The sequence below is a fragment of the Heteronotia binoei genome, chromosome 12 (assembly GCF_032191835.1).
Source record: "Heteronotia binoei isolate CCM8104 ecotype False Entrance Well chromosome 12, APGP_CSIRO_Hbin_v1, whole genome shotgun sequence".
NCBI classification, from domain to species: domain Eukaryota; kingdom Metazoa; phylum Chordata; class Lepidosauria; order Squamata; family Gekkonidae; genus Heteronotia; species Heteronotia binoei.
Window position 1 is genome coordinate 49,546,931 of NC_083234.1, and position 23,862 is coordinate 49,570,792.

A 23,862-nucleotide genomic window follows, 5' to 3' on the forward strand; every position below is an offset into this window, starting at 1 on the left:
GCAGGGCATCATTACCATATTGAAACAGCCTTAGTAACGGAATGTAAGCAATCTCCCCTCCCACCCCCCACCCCCCAGTGCATTTTATATCTGGAAAACACAGCCAGGCTTTAGCAGCCGTGCTTGTTTGACCACAGAGAGTGAAATGTCCCTTAGGTGAACACATACTAAGAATTCCCTAGGGTTGTTTCTTGACCTCCACTGTTCAATGAAGCCCTATCAGTGTTGCTTTAGCAAATGACTCTTTGTTTTGCCTGGGTGATCCCAGTCAGAGACACAATACAAACAGGCCTGACTGAGAGGAAAGACCTGTAAAATGACCCTAAGATCATCCATTCGCACAGTATTGAATGATGAAGCTTCCTGGGGCTAGAGAAAGGACCGTGCCTCAAGGATCCCAGCAAAGCTGCGTGGGCCAAGATTATGGGCTGCGCGTAGACAGATCGGCTTAGGCTTTAAGCTGGGGGAAAGAAAGGGAAAGAAAAACCCTTCTTTTCTATTTAAATGTCCCCCTTTGTTTTTTGTTTTCTTCGATGGCCGGCTATTTTCTTTCTTTTTGCAAACATGCAGCAGCTGAAATATTAACAGCCAGTCAAGGAACATGCTGGTTAACAAGGTAAACTTCTGGAGCTGATAGGAAAGAGGGGGGCTGGCTTTGGTATTTAACTGAAAGATAATTAAAAACTTAATCATTGTGATCCCTCATCTTACCTTTACTTCAAACCAGACATTTCATTGCAAACCTGCTGGAGACATTTGGTTCCAACCAACTCATTTTATATAGGAGAATCTATTTAGTTTATGGGAAGAAAAGATAATTTGACCAAAAAAATCAGTTGTCCAAAGGTTATTGTCAAAGAGGTGACATAACCATATTGTTATGCATCCTTAGTGGTATTTGTACAATATGAAAAATGTTATTTAGTGTGAAATAGCAGCTGAATGATTATTCTGGCCAGGAGGACTTTTAAATTTAGCTTGCAGAATTACCGAAACCAAAACTGTGCAGTGACCTGAATCTGTAAGATTTAGGCTGATTTTTACTTCATCATGCATGGAAAACAAATTATCTATGGGTTTCTCCGTAGTGGTTACAATCAGTCCAAACTAAGTGATGCACATAGCATTACTGGGTCCCAAACAACAATATTGTGTATGTTTTATTTGCGGCTGATAAAATGACGTGCCTTCCACTTGGATGGGGACTCAGCTAGTCACTTGCAACATGTTGAACATATGAACATATGAAGCTGCCTTATACTGAATCAGACCCCTGGTCCATCAAAGTCAGTATTGTCTTCTCAGACTGGCAGCGGCTCTCCAGGGTCTCAAGCAGAGGTTTTTCACACCTATTTGCCTGGAGCCTTTTTTGGAGATGCCAGGGATTGAACCTGGGACCTTCTGCTTCCTAAGCAGATACTCTTCCACTGAGCCACCGTTCCTCCCCCAGCTGGTGATGGACAGTTTGAGTTTGGCCCAGAAGCCACCTCAGCCACCATCTAGTGCAACCAAACTGCTAAAGCAGGGATGACAGAGGAAAGGAGCTGCCTGTGTGAATCCCCTGAGAATGTACAAAGAATCCCTGCCCCAGGAATCTCCTTAATCTTTGGGACCATCCACAGGACATTGTGCCAAATCCAGGACTTACAGTTGCCAGCCTCCAGGTGGGGCCTGGAGAGCTCCCACTTTTACAACTGATCTCCAGCTGGCAGAGATCAGTTCCTCTGGAGAAAATGACTGCTTTGAAGCACTGACTCTATGCGAAGGCCCCTCCCCAAACCCCACCTCTCCTGGATCCACCCCCAAAGTCTCCAGATATTTTCCAACACAGACCTGGCAACCCTAATCCAGGTTTTTAAGGTTTTTCTGCATACCTGGGGAGTGCCCCAAGTGTGCAGACACATCCATTGAGCCTCAACGTGGCCCCAATACACAGCTTTAGTTATCCACAGATCATGGCCAAAGGTGGCCAATAGTGTATAGATATATAAAACAAACGTGTATAGAGTCAGACCACTGATCTGTCGACCTAAGTTCGGACTACTGACCAGCAGTGAAGGTCTTTGGCAAGTAGTGGTCTGAATCCATAACAAGGCAGTTTTGTATATTTCTGTTTGTTTCTGAAATACTCTCTCTAAAACAGGCCTGCTTGGCAGCATCTATTTCTAGCTTTGATGTTCAGTGGAAACCTATTTATTTATCCAGGTTTCATTAACAGCATTGCTAACAGGCCTGGAGAAATATATCCTCTCTGTTTAGTAGAAACAGGGAGGTAAGCAATTCCTCAGTGGAACAGGCTTCCTCGGGAGGTGGTGGCTCTCCTTCCTTGGAGGCTAGATGGCCATCTGACAGCAATGAAGATCCTGTGAATTTAGGGGGAGTTTCCTGCATTGTGTAGGAGGTTGGACTAGATGACCCTGGAGGTCCCTTCCAACTCTATGATTCTAACATTACTTAGTAAATGACATCCTATTAAGTGTCTATTAAAGGGACAAGATATTATAATATTGATTAGTTGATTGGATTAATCAGTTATGAACCTTCTGATAAATTTTTATTTTAAACCATCAGCAGTTTAAAAAAAAAAAAAGAATGATGCAATTACTTTTAACACTAGGAAATTGCAAAAACCATGAGCAGCAAGCACTGTATTTGAAGAACTGAGAAAGATTCTTGTGGCACCTTGAAGACTGTTAGGTTTACTGGGAGATATGCCCAAATTAATCTATTAGTCTTTAAGGTGCTACAAGACTTTGTTATTTTGATTTCACACATTACAAAGTACCCAGGTTGGGTCTCGGGACTCCATTCTATGTCGTCAATAAGAACCATATGTAATGTCATTTCATGGTACCCAACTTGGATCATATGCCCGAGTCAGGGGAGGCTGGCATTCTCCTCTCAGTGCACCGGGGGGGATGGGGATTGGAGCGTGGCACCGCATTGCAGTGCTGCAAATAATACAAGAAAGGAGGGAGGTAGTGGAAGGGGACGTGGTGTAGGTAGGCAGGCAGAGGGGAGGGCTGGCAGGGCTCAGCACAATGGAGGGGGTGTGCGGAGCAACTTTGCCTAGGGCATGGGGCACCCTACCCTGTATGCTACTAGATGCATATTCTGTGGAAGAAAACCCATGTTGACTAAGGTTTCCATAAGTACCATCAGACTGATAGAATTTGAGCTATGCTGCCAGTAAAGCAGAACCCAAGCCAAGAGGTTTGTCCTGGAATCCCTTGCCATGTCACAGAGAATGCTGAAGTGTGTCCCTTGGCTCACTCATGGTCCAAATGTTTTACCTCCAAACCCTCCACAATGTTGTAAGAGATCTTGATCTGCTTCTTTTGCACTGGTCGGAGCCCCTTGCACTTTGAACAACAACCCAGTGTGAGCCTTTTAATAATCCTGTAACATGGGTACCAAACTAGTTCCGTGATCCTGCCAGCACACTGGTATGCTGCCAATGGAACAAAAGTCAGAAATGCTGTTACTACTTCATTAGATGCTATAAGCCTCCCGCTTTGTTTTTCTTCGAAGAGGAGGGGGTGTTAAAAATCATTTCAGCTCTAAATCCCATTTGTCCCAAATTGGGTACTCCTGTGATAGAATCTTTAAGTCAGAAATACATTTGCCAAGCCTTTGAAGTCCAGTAAATACTTGACGACATCACCACAGGCCTGATGGTGTGACTTTAATGCTCTTAGTCAGGAAATCAGGATAAACTATAATGCAGCGAACATCCTATTCTTTCTGGGGCTGCTATGTTGTATGTGGCAGGAAACCAGCACATTCGAGTTTCAGGTGGCCCTCCCTTTTGGCCTCCAGTTCTAACAGGGTTCCAAACAAAGACATTTCTATAAATAGATTAGTTGCTAACATGCTAAAATGGAGCCAAAGCCAACTTTCATTAAAATAGTCTGTAGGCATTGAGACCAATCTTGGATTACTTAATCTCTTTTTTCACTTAAAAGGGCTGTGTTGGAAACTAGCCCATGCCCAGCATTTAATCGGGTCCCCCTCCCCCCAAATCCAATGAACAAACTATCCTAGAAGAGATGGTTCTGCTCTTGTGATCCACCCTCAGCAGCAGCGTTGTTTCAGAGAGAGAATAAAGACAAAACTCCTCTTCTTAGGTTTGCCATTTGTCTAGAAATAACAGCCATTTGTTTGCAGGTGTTTTTGAAAGCCAGTTGTCAGAAAAGCAAGAGGCAACCCCCACTTTACTGTTGGGAAGGGCTGTATGTTTTAGTTAATGTGTTTTGTGCAGGGCTCTACCTCTGGACCAACAAAAAACTGCCCCCTTGCTCCATTGCAAGATCGCCTTGAAGCTTCCCATGAATCAGAAAGCTCCACTAAGGGGCCAGAAGTCAGAGTAGACAACCCCTCCATTCATTTTGAGATCACTGCTTTTGCTTATGCACAAGCCAATGAACAGTGAAGAACCGGAGGCACAACGAACAGAACATGAGCCACAACAAGCATCCTTGCAAATAACTGCAGTCACTGGCAGACATTTCATCCTGGGATATGAATCAGCAGGCTAGTGGGTTAGAGGTGCACTTGTCTTCCACCCAAAACAGCTGTCCTCCAACAACAGCATTTGGAGCCCACTATTTGTTTAGGATTCCAATCAAACTTTAAGCAGGAGTTCAGTAGCACCTCAAAGAATGTACATCCCAAACAGTGCAATAACATTGCCCTGCCAGGCAGCCAAAAGATCTAAAAGCCATGTGAACATGGAGATTTACAAGAAAATCCTGCAAGCTTGTTCTTAGCAAGTGAATGGGCAGCCAGACAGCCTCTTCATCTCTTTCCAATTCCTTCACATGGCTCCAAGGAATGCATTTGAGCCACTTGGGCTAAGGGAATGAACAAACTCAGTCAGATGCTGCTGAGCTGAACGCAAGGACAGGTCTTGGCCACCCAAGGAACTATTTGGGGCAGCAGAGTACACCACAGGAGTCCAGCTCACTTCCAGTGGTTGATGGTGCAGGGGGCTTGGAGCATTATCTCACAGATCTGTGCTACTAGTGCACAGATCTGAGCTGGGAGCTTTGCCCAGGGGCAACATAATGCCTAGATCATTAGTGATCATTTGTAGCTGTCCAAGAAGGAAAATCCAGCAACCAGTGATTGCAATAACACAAACAGCAGTAATATTCGATACGTAGGTACAGCCCTTGATTCCAGTCTCTGCCTTCCAGACCCACAGAGTCCTTGAGTTTCCACTGCCCCTCCCCCAGCTGATCCACCTGGCAAACAGAGAAACTGGCATTAGCTATGCAGGGCACCAATGGTGGCCCTTATGTGACAGGATGTCCTGACTTTAGAGAAGGCCAGCCTAACTGCATATAAAATTGAGGCCCATCCTGATTTCATCAGGCTGATCCCCCCCGAGGTATTTCCACAGAACAATAACATTAAGGCAGTGACCTCTTGAACTGGTAACACAGCTTCCTTGTTGCCAGTTGTTCTATATTTCAAGCCCTCATTGTGTGAGGAAGTTTGGCATGAATTGCTAGTAAACTTCACTCTGATGGGCTCTGAATGGGCATATTGTTTTTTAATGAGTTGTTACCTCCAGAGCTTCTTATCCCGCAAACAGTGTTTTCATTTGAGGTGCTGGGAAAACTTTGCTACTCGCTGAAAATCGTGAAATTGTAAATATCACAGACATTTTGATACTAAGATGTGCAACAGTGAAAAATGTACATATTTTAAGAGATCACAATGTGTCTTCCGGGTTTCAAGGGTAATTTATATTTTGAAGTCACAGATTATTTGGTTATTTGAAACTTTGTTGAAGAAGAATGGCTGGGTAGATTATCTGTACCCATGCGCAGCATTTGACTAATTCTCATGTTAGTGGCTGAGATCTGGACGGAGTTTTTGCATAGCTCAAATTGGCCATTGACCATGCAATTGTGCTTTGGAGGCTTCTCCCATGTGATTTGTAAGTATGACATTATGCAGTTTGGTGAATCACAGCAAGCTATTTGACCTGCAAGACATCCACTCTCTGTTTGAGGCACATTCTTATCTGAATTGCAGAAGCTGATCTATGGAGTGGTAGTAAATGGATGAATGTCCAATCTGCTGTCAGAGCAGAAGTCTGGAGTAGATGGTCTGTTGATCACCTCCAGATCTATGATTGATTCTTTGTGTTCACTTCACTTGCTTGTCAGCTTGCTATAAACCTGTATGCTACCCAGTGACAAATATTAAAGGGCATAGAGGAGGCTACAGAGAGAGAGTCAGTGAGGCGAATAGAAGGAAAAGAAAGGAATGGTATAATACGAAGAGCACTATGTACACTAAAAATACGAACAAGTGGGAATTCACTTTAACTTTCACAGAAGAACTCCGAGAACTATAATTTAGTGAGGAGGCTGAAATCTCAATTAATTAGAAATCCTATGTTTCCTCATCAAAATGCAACTCCCATAGTAACAAGGAGGGCGGGAGAGCTATGACCAATAATCTACTTTTATATTTGTAATGCAGACATGCACTTAGGGGTGTACAAGGAAGGGAAGCGTGCAGCTGCTTAGAGTTTCAAGGCACTGTTTACTGTGGTCATGGGCTGTCCAAGACATTTTTGCCACTCCCAAGTTCTGCCTGATGAAAACTAAGCACCCCCTGTGACATCTGAACATGCGGCTTCAGTGGTGCCCCTAAAAGTAAAACCACTGAAAGTTGCCCTTTGGGTCAGTGGAGGATCTCTAAAGATCAAACTTGAGCAGATATCTTATTCCCCATTTCTACATCCTTCGCTTTTCATCAGCTTGAAGCTTCGTTCCATTATTGACAATATTTTTTGGACTGGGTTGCATTGAAAATTGGGAGCTCTGAGAAGTAGCTGCCTTTTCTTAACATTCCTTCCCTCTTTGGCCCAGTGTCTCCTGCTGCTGAGCGACTCCGTTATATCTTGGGTGAAGATGATGACCTTCCCACTCCCACGCTGTTCACTGAGATGGACACACTACAGCATGATGGAGAAGAAATGGAGTGGAAAGAGTCCTCCAGGTAAGGATGAGTCTAAATAGCTGGTTCTCTTCAATAATGAGCACATTTCCTCTCTGAAAGAGCACAACTCTTAAACAGAAGATGGGAAAAGGCCCTGTTGTATCCAGCATGTTGTAGTGGTTAAGAGAGGCAGACTTCAATCTGGAGAACTGGGTTTGATTCCCCACTCCTCCACATGCAGCCAGCTGGGTGACCTTGGGCCAGTCACAGTTCTCTCAGAACTCTCTCAGCCCACCTTCCTCACAAGGTGCCTGTTGTGGGAAGAGAGAAGGGGATTGTAAGCCACTCTGAGACTCCTTCGGGTAGTGAAAAGTAAGGTAAAAACCAGCTCTTCTACTTCTTCTTCACATGATACAAACTAACTTGAAAGAGCCTTGACTTCTCAGAGTTTACACCAGATGTGTGCAAGTTATGGCCCACATCTGGCCTACAGGAGCATTTAATTTGGCCCTGAAGTTGTTTAAAAAGTTATTAAGAGCATCAGCCCATGAACCAATAGTACTGTAAAACTACTAAAAACTCAGGGGCTGAGTTTCACTAAAAAGCAGCAGAATAGGCAAGAGGGCCACATCAGGGCCCCTGCTTGCTTGGAGGGCTGTATGTTTGGGCTTGCCAGCATCCAGGTGGGGCCTGGAGTTCTCCCAGTATTACAATGGATCACCAAGCTATAGAAACCGGTTCTCTTGGAAGAAATGGCAGCTCTGGAACGTGGACTCAATGGCATCATACCTCTGCTGAGCCTCCCTTACCTCTCAAAACTTCACCCTCCCTAGTCCCCCTCCCCACACAGTCTCAAAGAATTTCTCAACCCCTGCCTGGCAATCCTGTCTATATTAGATGTCAGCTTTTCTGGTTTCCAGTGCAGAAAGAACCAGCATCCAACTCAGAACTCTCAAATGCAGGCAAACACCCTGATGTAGCTATCATGCTGAAAAAGTTGCTCACCAGCACACATTCATTTCGCCTCACTCTTGCTGTTCGTCAAACAGGTTTTGCAAATTTTTACTAGACTCAAATATGGGATGAGAGTGTCCCCTTGAGCAATAATCTCTTCTTCAAATCACCTTCACCTTTCTTGTAAGGGGGCACCACCACCCCCTATCCAGCCCTCATTTCATAAGCCTGGTGTTTGCTACTAAAGCAGAAAGTGACACATTAAACCAGTGAGAAGGTCATTAAATGGGTCAAAACAAACCAAGTTGCCAGTTTGGGAAGGAGGAACTGCACAGAGACCTTGTGACTCAGCTGGCATTAGGAGATCCTGGGAAATTTTCAGGGGAAGTAGAGGGCATCTTCTTCATGCCATTAACTTAGTACTTCTTTGCTGAAATAAAGCTTTTTAAGACTTAAGTAAAGAACCAAGTCTATATGACATGTTTGTAGTCTCCTGAGGATTCTTAATGTTTAGGGTTGTGGTGGCTATTTTCAGACTGGTTAGTGATGCCCTCCTTCTGCAAGGAGACTTCAAGATTTTTATTTATATTGTCTGCAAGAATGAAATAAAATGTAAGCAGGGCTGGCACCAGGGTTTTTGCACCCTAGGTGATGCTCCCACTGCCCGCACTCCCGCCTACCCACAAGATGCCCTGTGCAAGCCTTAGAGGTTCCAAACTTCTCCAAGCATAGAGGTGGCAGAACAGGCAAGTGTGGCACGGAAGGGACAGCAGGGCACCCACCACCCATCCCTGTGGTCATGCGGCGCCCTAGGTGGCTACCTACTTGGCCTACCGGGTAACGCTGGCTCTGAATATAAGTATGAAAATAATGGCCAGTGTAAGGTAAGACAGCCATGAATTCCTTACAGTGGAAACTCTGCTGTCTCTTCCAGAAATGAGGTTCAGATTAGGGATGGGCACAGACTGAATCACAAAAGAAAATTCATCATGAATTTTGTTGTGTTCATGGTTTGAGAACCAAAGCTCATGACAGGTCTACCACAAACTTTTAAAGTATTTCATAGCAGTTTGTGGCAGTTCCTGGACAGAGCAGAAAGCAAGGGTTTAAAGAGATCCGGGACTGCAGAAGACAGCCCAAAACAGCTGAGCAGTGGGGAACAGGCTGCTCCCCGTGGCTCAGCTGTTTTCCAAGCTTTCTGCAAAAAGTTAAAGGTCCCCTGCAAAAAATCCCCTGTGCAAACACCAGTCGTTTTCGACTCTGGGGTGACATTGCTTTCACAACGTTTTCATGGCAGACTTTTTACGGGGTGGTTTGCCATTGCCTTCCCCAGTCATCTACACTTTCCCCCCAGCAAGCTGGGTTCTCATTTTACCGACCTCGGAAGGATGGAAGGCTAAGTCAACCTGGAGTCGGCTACCTGAACCAGCTTCTGCTGGGATCGAACTCCGGTCATGAGCAAAGGGCTCCGACTGCTGTACTGCAGCTTTACCATTCTGTGTAGATGACTGGGGAAGGCAATGGCAAACCACTCTGTAAAAAGTCTGCTGTGAAAACATTGTGAAAGCAATGTCACCCCAGAGTCGAAAACAACTGGTGCTTGCACAGGGGACTACCTTTAAGCTTTCTGCACACCCTTTTTAAATAGACTGTGGCCCCTCTTAGTGGGGTTTGCAAAGCCACAAACCACAAACTGGTTCAGTTTGCAAATGAACCTCCTGGTTTGGCTCAATTTGTGGTTTGGTTTGTGATTTGGCCAAGAACCACAAACCAGCATTTTCCTGCTTTGTGTCTCTCCCTAGCTTAGATACAAACACTTTATACATAGTCACTGAATGTGTGAAAAGTGTTTGTCCCTTGTTGTCCCAACCTGTTGTTCCTTGTCCCAACATTTGTGTATTTGCTGGATCACCTGTGTGCATACGCATAAACCAGATGAACAAGCTGAAGTTAGGAACAGCAAGTGCAAATCTGAAGTACCATACATGCGTGTTCACTTGAACAGATGAAAACCTATGAAAAATGCTTCTGTATAGAGATCAATGTTCTGGTCCCTGTTGAGCCCTCCCTGTATGATTTCCAGCATGTTGCGCTCTCTCTCTCATCCTACATCACAGGACTCTTATGAGGATAAAGTGGAGGAGAGGAGAGTCACGTATGGTGCCTGAACTCCTTACTGGAAAGGTGGGATTTAATGTGACAGATAAATCCATGCTAGGCTTCTGCAGCTTTACTTGTAGAGCTGGTTTTCCTGAACCCAACCCGGTTTAGATATAACACAATAAGGACACTTGTGGATGGGCCTCATTGCTATGCAAATATTGAGATGTTTTCCTCCTTCATAAACTGTCAGTGGCATTTGGGCAGTATTGATCAGGAAGCAGCCTGCCTAGCTACTGGACTCCACCAAGGCACCTGGACTCTGGCAAGCAAGACCGTGTAGGAATGTGATGACCAAATGGACAGCAGGCTACTTAGGGTTGCCAAGTCCAATTCAAGAAATATCTGGGGACTTTGGGGGTGGAGCCAGGAGACATTAGGGGTGGAGCCAAGATCAAGGCTGTGACAAGCATAATTGAACTCCAAAGGGAGTTCTGGACATCACATTTAAAGGGACAGCACACCTTTTCAATTCCTTCCTTCCATAGGAAATAATGGATAGGGGCACCTTCTTTTGGGGCTCATAGAATTGGTCCCCCTGGTCCAATCTTTTTGAAACTTGGGGGGTATTTTGGGGAGAGGCACTAGATGCAATACTGAAAATTCAGTGCCTCTACCCCAAAAAACAGCCTCCCCAGAGCCCCAGATACCCACGGATCAATTCTCCATGATTTTCTATGGGAATAAATCTCCATAGGGAATAATAGAGTTCCCAGCAGACATTTCCCTCCCCTCCCCCCACTTTCTGATGACCCTGAAGCGGGGGGAGGGCCTCCAAACCGGGGGATTCCCTGCCCCCACCTGGGGATTGGCAGGGTGCACCCACATAAACCCCAGCCCCACAAGTGGGTCAGAACAACGTGTGATGGCTGGCAAGGAAGAAGAAGAAGTAGATATTGGATTTATATCCTGCCCTCCACTCCAAAGAGTCTCAGAGTGGCTCACAATCTCCTTTATCTTCCTCCCCCACAACACACACCCTGTGAGGTGGGTGGGGCTGAGAGGACTCTCACAGCAGCTGCCCTTTCAAGGACAACCTCTGCCAGAGCTATGGCTGACCCAAGGCCATTCCAGCAGGAGCAAGTGGAGGAGTGGGGAATCAAACATGGTTCTCCCACTTAAGCACTACACCAAACTGGCTCTCCACCAAAGCATGGTTCTCGCACACTTAAGCACTACACCAAACTGGCTCTCCTGGAAGTGGGAAGGGATCAACTGCTGTTCCGAAAAATGTTTGCACCTCTAGGAAGATACTGGCTGGATGAATTCCAGATGTTTTAGCTTGTAACAAGACTAAGGCTAAAACTAAACATTACAATTTTTAATGAGTCAGGTCTGACTTGCATTCTCTGCAATCCCACTAAAGTAAGGCAATGGCCGGACTTGGGCCTACCTCCCCCCCCCCCCCCATTTCCCCAAGCACAAATGACTCCAGTCCATTTTGGAGCCCTTCCTCCCTTATGCCACACCCCTAAGCAGAATTGGCTGTGGTTCCTTAAAAGGAAACTTTCCTCATTTCCTGTTTGACTGTGACAAATGCAAGTTGGGAACCCCAAACGTGACTTGCTAAAAGTCTAATTTGAACCTGAGAAAGTTGCTGGTTTGTATTAAAGTATTAGAGATGTATTAGAGATGAGTAGGCAAAGAGATATATTTTCCCACTCTTAGCAGGAGATCCCCTTCTTTAAGCCCCAACCTTTGCTGCAGCTTGGCAGGCTAGCAGGAAGAAAATAAGGCAAAAATTTGCCATTTCAGCTGAATCCTACAGCAGCATGACATCACTTCCAGGTTCACTCCAGAAATGGTATCATGCCATTGCCGTAATGACGCCAATGTCCCCACCCCCCTGTCTTCCACCTGCTGCTGGCTGGAAAGCAACCCTATATACAGGATAGGTGAGGCATTAGAACTGACAGCATCTGCTCCCCAGAACAGACAAACCATTTGACTTATGGGACAAGTTCTCAGTGTGATTTCCTGGAGGGGACTGGCAGCCAGGAACAAGAAGAACCGAACTCCAGAAGCTCTGAAAGCCTGAAGGTGCCATTCAGCTCAGATCTAGCCAGCGATAGTTATATAGTGATGCAAAAGTGACAATGGGTAAGCCAACACCCAATGCTGACTGATGTCACTGTCCATGCCTGAGCTGAATGGTTCTCAAAGTGCTAGCTGGTAGATTTTGGCTTGTTCCTGGGCCATTTTAACTTCCCAGTCTGCCTGTTACACTCCACCTCGTGTCACTCAAAGCCTTTCTTTGGGCGGCCTCCTGGGCAGCAGCTGCTGGAACATGCACTTTTTTTCTCTGTTTCTGCTACCTTCCTTCCTTCTCTCTGCCTTCTTTTGAAGATGGGGGGGTAGCTTCAGAGATCCCAGCTCTTTACCAAATTCTCCCCAACTGGCATTCCAACTCTTCCAGCCCATCCTCAACTCTCGGGTCCAGATAAAATGGTATCAAGAAAGAATCAGGTGACCTTGTCCTCTTGGACTGTTCCCACAGGTGTATTCCAATTACACAATGAAGGTTCTACAAGGAGTTCCATGAAGCTCCCATGATTCTGCCACAAGCTATATGGAAATTCAGTCTTCATTTTCAATCAGCAGAGAAAGAGTTGACCTGCCCTTTTATTATAAACAAAACGTTTAAAAAAAAATCCCTAAACCTCTAATCAAAGTATTAGAAGAAGTGTAAGAATTATGAATTATAAACTCTAATGAATTATAAGCTTAGTAAAGTTTTTGAAAAATAAAATCCACATAGAATTTTCTCCTTATAAATGTTGGCTAATTATTTTGCTTATTATTTTGCTTTATAAATGTTGACTAATTATTTTGGTTATTATTATAATTATTATTATGGAGTAGGACAAACTAGCAACTTAAATTGCATTTATTTAAAAGCTCAGTTAAAGAACTAAAGGATTTGTGGGTGTTTATGCCATTTTCTAAAGGGGATCAGTGCCATGAGGTCAAGCAGTTAATGAGATAGATTTTTAGTAATTCTGGTATCTCTCTTGTCCATGTGCGCCAGCAGCATCCAGCTTGTGCCGCATAATGATCTTGTCTAATGTGCTCTTGCTACTAGGAGGAGTAGGAATGGACAGCGGAGGAATCTCTACCACTATCTAGCAATGCTCCCTCTAAGCTGTGGAGTCTTGTGAGCAAAAATCCTACTTTGTGAGCTACTGGCATTAAACTTGTGAGGGAGTGATTTGGCTACTGCATAAATTAGTTTGCTCTGGGGCCATTCTTTCTGAGTTAAAACAAAAATGCGTGAGCCAGAGGCTAAAAAACTGTGAGCTAGCTCACATTAACTCAGCTTAGAGGGAACACTGTCCCTAGCTGATTGTTCTCAACAATCAGTCAATCTCTTAATCTACAATCATGCACCAAAATGGTGTGGTTGGACTGCCAATTTGGGAGGAAAACTCTCTATCCACTTTCTTCAAACCATCACTACAGCTGCTGGCAGTGAATACCACAGTTCTTCTGCCATTATTAGCAAGCATATTATGCTTACAATACTGCCAGACTAGGTCAAACAGAAACCTCTTTTGAAACAAAGGGATTTTCACCTTTGGGCATGCATGCCCAAGGACTTAGGTTTGTTTAATGGTTTATAACAATAGTCATTGATCCTACAAAGAACATGTGGGCAAATTGTAGCCTGGGGCAACAAGCAGCCTGTGAGGGCTTACAAGCCTGCCCTCAAGCTGTTTTGTTGGCTAGTGGGTCAACAGCCCTGTAAATTTGTTAAGGGGCCAAGAGCTATTGAGAGCAGCTGATGTAAGGGAAGGCCACATCTGGGTCTCTGCTGGCTTTTAAGGGCTCTCTCCAGCCATCTACCACTGGCTGGAGTCCAAGTCTGAGCTGTCAGAAGAAGGAAGCTCAGATATTGTAATATATGGAACCTGTCTCTTTAAGAAACAGGTGTAGGTCCTAAATGGAACTCCCTCTCTACTCATAAATGGGTGTATCTTCTGGAATAAACTTGAAGCGGGTTGTCAGTAGTTAGCGCTCCAGCCCTTATTAAGTCTAAAGTTGTTCTTTGCCTTACTGTTCTGCACATTAAAGATGGTTTTGAGGACATCCTGCCTGTTGCATGTCTCTGGCCTTAGGGCAGACCATTTACCCACTTCCATAAGTAAGTACATTTATAGAGAAACCAAACACCACAGATACAGCCCTCAGACAAAAAAAAAGTCCCACCTCTGGAGCAGAGAAGTTAAAGGTAAAGGTAGTCCCCTGTGCTAGCACAAGTCGTTTTTCAACTCTGGGGTGACGTTGCTTTCACAGCGTTTTCATGGGAGACTTTTTATGGGGTGATTTGCAACAAGCTGGGTACTCATTTTACTGACCTCAAAAGAATGGAAGGCTGTGTCAACCTGGAGTCGGCTACCTGAACCAGCTTCCTCTGGGATCGAACTCGGGTTGTTAGCAGAAGTTACTTGGCCACAAACAAAATTGCTTCAAGAGACTCTGGGGAGACTGCCTTGTGTTAGTGGTAACTGCTAGTAAGTTATATCTGCCAGGCTTCCTGAGGCAGATATGCCTGAGAGTAGTCCAGAAACAGACATGGACCCCTGGCTTCCATGTTCTGAACTGAGTATTTGCAGTATGATAAGAATATGGGAAGTTGTGCACAAGTACCAAGTGTGTACAGGAATTGGGGCTGTCTTGGAGCAGCCCTGGTGTTGTTGAGGGCCGGGTATTGTTGGGAAGAAACCACAACAGATGCTCTGAGTGGTTGGTGCCTCTCAGGTGTGAGGGGGGAGAGTTTCCAGCTGCATGGCTGGAAAAGGGTAGATCTGCTCTGCACTTCTTTTCCCATTTGGGTTCCAGAGACATTCCTCTGGGGCCAGAGCAGAAGGTAGGAAAGGAAGTCTTCCTTCCTTTGCTAATGGTGTTAGTGGATTCTGTGGCAGTTCTGGTGAAATAAGTAGAAGGGGACAGTTGGGGGGGGGGGCTGCAAAAGAGCAAAGAAAGGTGGTGTTCTGGTTTCTTGAAACTGGGTTAACTGTGAGGTGAGGACGTGGCTGAGGAAGAGGCAGCTTGTGCTCTGTTAAGGCGCTTTCTTGAGGCGAAGTGGGTTATTGGGTTACTATGAGAGAAAAGTGAAGGAGTTTCTTTCTGTTATCAGACTGAGCAAAGGCTGCTCAGAATTTTTAAGCTCTGGGATGGCGACTCCAAAATGATAACCTGTTGACAGTGCTGTTGTAGTGAGAACTCTAAAAGGAACTGTCATTTTCTTGGGCCAATTTGCTGTTGAGTCCTGAGAGATCTGAAGTGGGAAATGATTAACAAAAAAATATCCTGATACTTTTTGATCAGGCTATCTATCTTACAGGCTACAGAATCTTATTTTAGTAGCAGCATGCCGGTTAGTAGAACCCTGATCCTCACATATTCTGTGGAAGGAGAGGGAAACTTGTGTGTGTTTGCATTTATATATTTGTTTGTTTTCTTGAAGGACAGAAATCCTTTATAAAGTACTAAAATATTCAGTAAAGCCTGTTTGATAAAACCCTAAAAGCACAAACTAGAAAGCATAGCAGGAAGCAAGCTCTAATACTGGTGGGAAAGTAAAAATATCAGGAATTCTATGAGTTGGGAAAGGGAAAGATGGTACAGGTGGGTAACACTGGGAAAACTAATTAATCAATAAATTTTAATCCAACTTTTCCTTGAAGGAGCACAGGACAGTGGACTCAGCTCTATTCACTTACATGCCATCTTTCCAGCAGGGTGTTCAAGGAGGTTTATACTTTAAAATTTGAAAAGGTCAAAAAAATACAGTCTTGGTCCTTTGGTTGTCTTCATAGGAGTTGATGGTACATAGTCCCTGGCCTGAGTCTCTCTCTTGCTCCTCTCAGAGTACAAGACTTGAAGCACACCCAGGGAAGGTAGAGTAAGGACTGCCTCAGCTAGGGTTACCACCACTTACCTGCCCATAGCTGCAACCCACTGCCCACCTCTGGTGAATTCAGCAATTGAAGGTGAAAGTGAAGGAACAACTTTATTTCTGGCCAAAAATTGGAAGTGATGTCTCCGTGATGTAGGGTTGCCAGATTCCAGGTGGGGCCTGGAGATCTTCTGGAATTACAATAGATATCCAGCCCCTGGAGAAAATGACTGCTTGGAAGATTGGCTGTATGGCATTATACCCTACTGAGGTCCCTCCCCAACTCCCCAGGCTCCACCCCCAAATCTCCAGGAATTTCCCAGTTCAAGAGTTGGCTACTCTACCATAAAGTAGTTTTATCACTTCTGGTTTTCAGCACAAAATCATGCTGCAGCATTGCACGATGTCATTTTCACTTCTCTGCCCTCCTGGAGCCCTTCCACTGCCTGTATAAGCCTCCTACCAGTTGCCAACCAAATGCTGGCAATCTTAGCCTCAGCAAATTTTTCTCAGTCCTTTCAATCATTTTCTCAGTCCTGAGAAAGTCAAGAGCTGATATCTTACTACTCCTCTCAGCAGAAGAGCCCTTTAAGTTGAAGGAAGGCTCCTTCACTTGGGGAAAGGCTCAAAACTTTACTAAGCAAAATAGTAGGATATACAAGACACTGGTATGAACTCCCTAGCCTCGGATTTTTCCCTCTTGCCTTCTCTATAAACAGTAAAATGGAACATGAACTAGCTATGCATGACAGTGATACAACTCTCTTTGCTCAAAACAAGGTGATTGATCTATGTTGACAACCTTACATTAAACAAAAAACTTACTGCAGCAGCTGCTGTAAAAAAAATATGGTGTTGTATGTGTGTTTTGCAATGTTATCTCCCTCCTGCAAACACAGAGGCCAACCTGCTTCTGAAGTACCACCTGGGCAGAATTTCAACATCCTACGCCCCAATACAGGTTTGATATGTGCCTTTACCATCTGTAGATTTATGCTCGGCACCACTCATGGCTTTCTCTTTCTTTTTTCCAGGTGGATTAAGTTTGAAGAGAAGGTGGAAGAAGGAGGGGAGAGATGGAGCAAGCCTCACGTGTCAACATTATCCTTACATAGCCTGTTTGAGCTACGCACTTGCCTGCAGACAGGGACAGTGATGCTTGACCTAGATGGTTACTCTTTGCCCCAAATCATAGGTATTTCAGAATCCAACCAGAATCTTCCCCACAGTAGCAGATCTGAAATAAATATGGTGCATAAAAGGAATTCTAACAGCCTCCCTGGGCTAGAGAGCACACAATGGATTTTAATCAATAGTCACAGTGTTTGGAATGTAAGCTGCAGCATGAAAGATACAAATTTATAATCCAGTGATAATGTGTGGGAAACAAAGCACTGGATAGCAATTTCAAAATATTAGCTATCCAAAAGGCAGACAGAAAACATATTCTGCATAATGATTGAAGCATAATTAGTTTAAGCTCTGATATAAGCTAGGGTTCAATCATATGAGGGGCACATTAAAGTAAAAGTATTCTCCTAGCTTCCTTGATGGTCCTATTTCCTGCAGCTCCTCCATCCCAGCCAGCATGGATCCTCTGGAAATGCCAATCCTCTATGTTCCTATAAGGATGTATATCTTAAGTTACAACAGTCATTACCAGCTCCAATTCAGTAAATTAGTGGAGTTATGTGCACCATGATGTCACTTCCTGGGGGGGAAATGGAAATGATATCATGTCACTCTATGAAACATTGGAAACTCTATGGTAAATCCTAGAACAATGATGATGTTCAGTTCCAGTTTTCCCTGGAAATAACTTCACTGCACACCAGTGCCCCCTGATATCCTTGCCCCACCCCCACCTCCTGCTGGTGTCAAATATGGCCTGGTGAGCTGAGTATATACATGCATTTCTCTGGATTTTTCTGTGTTTGATGACTGACAGCTGATGTGTGAACTAACACCACTTCTAAACATTGTGTTTGACATTGTAAAAATGCTCCATCATGTGTTGTAGAATCACCAGGTGAGGAACATGCATGAATGAATCAGCTTTCAGTTCTAGGCCTACATAAAGTTGCCTCCCACCATTAAAGACATCTCTACAGACATCTGACTCAGTGAACAGTGCAGCATGCCTTCTTTGCTTGTACAGTCATCATTTGTGCAGTGCTCTGGAGGAAATGTGGCATTCTGAACATATTTTTTTTAGAGAGGGTATTAAGAAATGATTGGGTAAGACTGGTTTTACATATCAGTTGCATTTCTAATTTTTAAAAAAAGAATTCTAATTTAATTTTCTCAGATGATGTCATTGAAAAACAAATAGAAGATGGCTTGTTGAAACCAGAGCTACGGGAAAAAATAAGTTACGTGCTCTTGAGAAAGCACCGTCACCAGACCAAGAAACCTATTCACCGATCATTGGCAGATATTGGCAAATCTGTGTCAAGCACGAGTAAGTTGCTACCACTCTGAGTCATGGGGACTTCCCAGGTTACCAATATTGTTATATAATGGCTGGAAATGTTTTCAGTCTTCTTTCCTTAGAAGAAAAGCACCCACAATGGATAAAAGCAATTTATAAATACACTCTCAGGTTAGAGTCAGCTGGCAGCCACAGTCTCCGAACCATGTTAATATGGTTACACAAGCACACACTGCACCAAAGGAAATAATGGTGGATGGGGGTTGTAACTCAGACCTTGTAAATTGAGTCCTTACCAAACTTGGACGCAGGTAGAGGAGAGTCAGCTGGAGATCCCCTGTGAGTTTGCCACCAGGGGAGGTGTTCTACCACATCACAAGCCTCACTAACTGAACTGGCTTGTAGTTTGTGACAGCTCATGGCATTTCCCCAGTTTATTCCCATCCCTAAAGGCAGCTTCATGTGTTCACAGATCGCAGCCCTATCCGGAGTCCTGCTGCTGGGGCCGCCTTTCACCGCTCTACTGAAGACCTCAGGATGAGGCAGAGTGCAAGTTATGGACGATTGCGTGAGTTTGATACCAGTTCTTCCTGTCATAGAGAATTAGAAGAAAAAAATCAATAGGCAAGGAATAATTTATTATGGCAACCCAATGACTGGACGAAGGCACACATCCCATTATTAAACATTAATGCAGACTTGTATTTCATGGGGAAAGTGATGCTGTCTGATGCTGAACTGCAACAGGAGTTTGCATGGCCCACCTTGATCTCTCTGGGCCTCAAGGGCAGTCCACAGAACTGAATTCATGCGATGAGAATAGGTTGGGGTAAATATGGGTTGTGTGCCTTCCTACACAAGCTATTTAGTTTAGAATAGATATTGTTCATTCAATCCATGTGTATAGAAAATCTAGACAACATTATTACCAACTCACTGCATACCATTGTATTCTGTGTTGATGTTGCTGGTTTTTTTAACTTGAAACACAATTGTGGTGCCAGTAAGTTGCCAGCCAGGTGTTGGCTGGAGATCTTCTGCTGATCTCCAGGCAACAGTGATCAGTTACCCTGAAGAAAATAGCCACTTTGGAAGATGGATTCTATAGCATTATACCCCCCTGAAGCCCCTCCCCAAACCCTGCCCTCCACTCCAAAATCTTCAGGTATTTCCCAACTCAGAGCTGGCAACCCTAATGCTGTCCCCTAAACCCTATTCATGGTGTGCCCAGAGATTCATTTCCCTAGAATAAAACAGCAACTTCAGTGGGTGGAATGGGCGGCATTACATTCCTGTTGAGGTCCCTCCCCTTTCCTCTCCAGCCTCCACTGTCAAATCTTTTGATGGTTATTGTCCCCTTAAATGTTCCTCTTCCTGTTAAATTAATCTATTATTCCCTTAATTAGAGTTTGGTGTGGAGCGGGATGTTAAATACTAGTTTCTCTTAGGGTTGCCAGTTCTGGGTTGGGAAATTCCTGGAGATTTAGTGGACAGAGCCTGGAGAGAGAGGAAAGGGACCTTCATGGTATATAATGCTATAGAGCCCATCTTCCAAAGCAGCCATTTCCAACTGATCTCTGTAGCCTGGATTCTGTAATTTGAGAAGATCTCCAGCTACTACCTGGAGGCTGGCACAGTGATAGCTCCTTCATTTCTTTTTCATGTATTTTCTTAGTCACCATTTTCATTCCAGCTGAAGTACAACAATAATAATAAAGCAAATTAATGAGCAGTCATTTGGGCCTTCAAGATAAAGTAATCATCCTCACCCTCACAACCACCAGTGTGTATATGTATAATCTTAAAGGATTCAGGTTGCTGCAGGTAACTAGGAAGCAGTTAATTAAATTCAAAAACAAGAGGCAGTAAGTTGTGAAAGGGAAGAGGGGAAAGTAAATGGACAATTACAGAGACTTTTTCAACAGATGTAAATGTAAACATCACCACCTCTCCCAAGGTAACAAGAACTGCTAATAAAGGAAAGGTTCAAAAGCACACAAAAGTAGCTAACTAGGCAAATTGCAAAGAGAACAGAAAAACCCATTACTGCATGGGACTTACTTCTGAGTAAACATCCACTATAGTTTTTCTGTGCAAATGGACATTGCCAGATTGTTATGAAGACTGTAGCATTATATAAAATGTCACATGGTTGGCAGTTGGAAAGGAATGATTGAGCAGAACAAAACTGTCCTAGTGTGGGAACAACCAAGACTGAATACAGTCAGGCTGTAAATAAATATAGGGTGATTTAAGGGCTGATCAAATCCATACAATCCATTCACTCTGGTGCTGCTTTTGCACTGTTGCCTTTTTGATAATTAGTTGCACGCGGAATTAAACTAGTATGGCACCTAACCTAATTAACATAGCAAGGCAAATTATGGGTGTTTCCATGTCAATGGAAATAACTGTAATGGGCTCTTTCACAAATGCACTTGTATGGAAGGAAAGAGCACCAATCTTATAAAAATGCTAACAAAGAATTGCAGACTATGTCTGGTGGTAGTGGTATTACATTATAGAGGCAAATTCAGCTGAAATAAAGGCTATCAAGAAACTAGAAGGTTCATACGTTTGGCTTGGCATATCAGTCAGTCATCATTCATAGTCACCCCTGAGTTCTCTGACGTGATGGAGGAGCTGGAAGAAGGGATGGATCATTTGCCCTGGAGGTGAAAAACACTGACATTTCTCCCATTCTTCAGAAGAGACTCCTGGTGTTCCCTGACTTCTCTAGTTTCCAGGGCAAAATGAGAACTCTGGATAAGGGCACCTGTGTACTGCTGGATATCCTGCTTTAAAGCATGCTGAATGACACACACACATAAACATGGCAAACTAAAGAATGAATTTGCAGGTGCCAGTAAGAAACCACTTCCTCTTCTGCTAAAATTTCTGTTTGTGCAAGATCAGTGGTTTTCAATGGGGCTTTGCACAAACAGAAGCTTTAATGGAAGAGGAAATGTGACAGAGATCATCTAGCATGCATGGAATTAATTGATAGAATCCATGCCACAGTCTCTGGACATGCCTTCCCATTCCCTGAGACTATCCAAGGAATCCTTGCTCCCTGTCTTCTCTTTGTCTGCTTATGAAAAGTGTTTTATTAGTGGCATCCACTTAAAGGAAGACTTTCACAATCGAGGTCTGCTCAGCTGCTTTCCATACCCAATTCTGTATGATGTAAAACCTACTTATTTAGGATGGCATTTGAGGCTAACTTATTCAGCAAGGGTGGGGGCGTTACATTAATTTCCCATTGTATTATTCTGCTGGGTTTAACTGTGAATGTTGGTTTTAATGTGATTTTTTAAAATCAGGGGTGTAAAACTCATTCATTTGTCAGGGCCAAATCTGACATAAATGAGACCTTGTTGGCCCAGGCCATGTGTGTCATATAACATGTAATGCCAGGTAGCAGAGATATAAACTGTATAAAGGACACAAAGACAAAGATTTAAAAATAAAACATGATGAATACATTAGCACCTGTTGGTCTTAATGGTGCTTTCTTTGTATCTCTCCTGTGTGATCCAGGGAACTGGGCAAAGGAAGCTCTGGCTCTTTCCTTCCTTCCCCAGGGAAACAGGAGTGGAAGGGGCCTCAGCCAATAGAAGGAAGAGAGACCTGGCTCAGTAGCTCTGCTGTGCGATTGAGAGAGCCTGGCAAAGCAAGCTTTGCCTCCTCCCCAAGGGTGGAGCCTCAGCCAATGGAGAAAACAGAGGTTTTGTTCTGTAGTTCCTGTGTGATTGAGCAAGTCTGGCAAAGCAAGTTGTGATGCAGAAGGAAGCAAGAGAGAGGGAGAAGGAAGCAGCCAGTTGCTTTGGGGGCCTGATAGGAGCCCTCTGGGGGCCTGATTCAGCCCCTGGGCTACATGTTTGAGACCCCTGTTTTAAATTGTAAATCGGATTGAGTAGTTTAGTATAGAAATGTGACTAATCAGAGCTTTTTTTTAGCAGGGACCCACAGGAATGCAGTTTTGGCTTGCTTGGCATCAGGGGTGTTGTCTAATATGCAAATGAGTTCCTGCTGGGCATTTTCCACAAAAAAAGCCCTGTGACTAATACCTAAATAATAAAAACTTGAGTATGATATGAAGGTTGAACTGATGGGCCCTGAAATTTCTAAAGTTCCGCTTTCTAGGTTGAGCATCTCAACCTGGAATGGAAAGCAGGTGTACTCTTCTATGCAGAGAAGTTTCCTGGGAACAAACTTCCCATACGTAGTTGGCATGACCCACTTAGTGGGACAGTCACTATACAATGGCAATGTGTTCTCAAACTAATTGGGACATTCAGGGAGTAGAAGTAGTGTGGGTTACATGGAAATGATGAATGGAGACTTTTTTTCACCCATGATCCTGAGTTTCCCCATCCTTGTAGTAAACAAAAAGCTTCTCACATTGGATGTATATACATATTTTACCCCTTTAGGCCATGCCCAAAGCAGAAGCATGAATGACATCACGGATACTCCAAGCACAGATCAGGTAGGAAGTCCCAGACAGTCCCTTTATGAGACCCAAGTTCTGCTTTTGAAGTGTCATAACTGGCTTCTCAAGTTGTTAAGAATTTGAACCAACTGTCATATTTATCCATGTTTTCTGTTTGCTAGTTTTCCTCCACTTGTCTTCCAAACTGGAGCAACTTTTTTGGGATGGAGCAGCTATACAATGTCATGCTTTGGTAGTCCTTTCCCCATCCCCCTAGTCTGCTCTTTCCAAGCTGCTTTGCTCCAATCTTTTTGAGGACACACACATTCCAAGGATGTTGTACTGCCATGTGGAGAGGGAGGGTGCCTTTTCAAAGACCCCATCCACATTGGTGCCATTTGCCTGCTACTGAATCCTCCTGATCATTGTTTTCCCCACCACGTCAATGCAGGACTTCGTGAGGGCTTTAAAAACACACCAAGTTGCTATAGTGTCCTAATGCTATAGCAACTAGTGGGTTTTTTTCCTTCAAAACCCTCAAAAAATAACTGTGTTGGGGGGAAATGCAGGGAACTGGCAGATGCAAGGGACAGAAGAAGGAAAGTCCTGTATGGGAGCTCCATTGCTAAAGCAGTCTGCAGTGCATTTGTGGCAGTGATGAAAGCAACAGGGGGAATCCTCGCCATGTGGAAGCAGCATTCACCTCATATTTGAATCCAAGTGTAATGCTTGGAAAAGTGGACATGGGGAGGGTTAACACTGAGGTATGCAAAGTATTTAGTTCCCAAAGAACCCAGGGCTTAATCAGCCTAGTAGGGTCACTACAAAGGGACTTTAACACGGCGTTTTCCTTGAAGCTTAGAGGTTGCTGTTAACTCCTGGTCTCTGCTTATTCCTAAAGCTTTATTGGCTTTTTTTCCTCCAGTATGGATTTAAAAGATTAGAAGAAAGGGGGTGGCTAAAAGGAGGGGAGCTATCCCCCTAACTCACATGCCTCTCCTCCTGCCAGTATATGATTATGAT

The 23,862-nt window shown here is 44.1% G+C and overlaps 1 protein-coding gene across 5 annotated transcripts in view; it reads left to right on the forward strand.

The window, feature by feature from the left end:
• The window catches only part of SLC4A5 (solute carrier family 4 member 5), a 74,561-nt gene that overhangs the window by 9,744 nt on the left and 40,955 nt on the right, over window positions 1-23,862 (forward strand). For all 5 annotated transcript variants that reach the window (XM_060251037.1, XM_060251038.1, XM_060251039.1 and 2 more), the window contains 5 exons: window positions 6,891-7,020; window positions 17,008-17,168; window positions 18,282-18,434; window positions 18,877-18,972; window positions 22,841-22,896. In XM_060251037.1, the coding sequence (XP_060107020.1) occupies window positions 6,891-7,020; window positions 17,008-17,168; window positions 18,282-18,434; window positions 18,877-18,972; window positions 22,841-22,896 (596 nt within the window). The remainder of the gene's footprint in view (window positions 1-6,890; window positions 7,021-17,007; window positions 17,169-18,281; window positions 18,435-18,876; window positions 18,973-22,840; window positions 22,897-23,862) is intronic.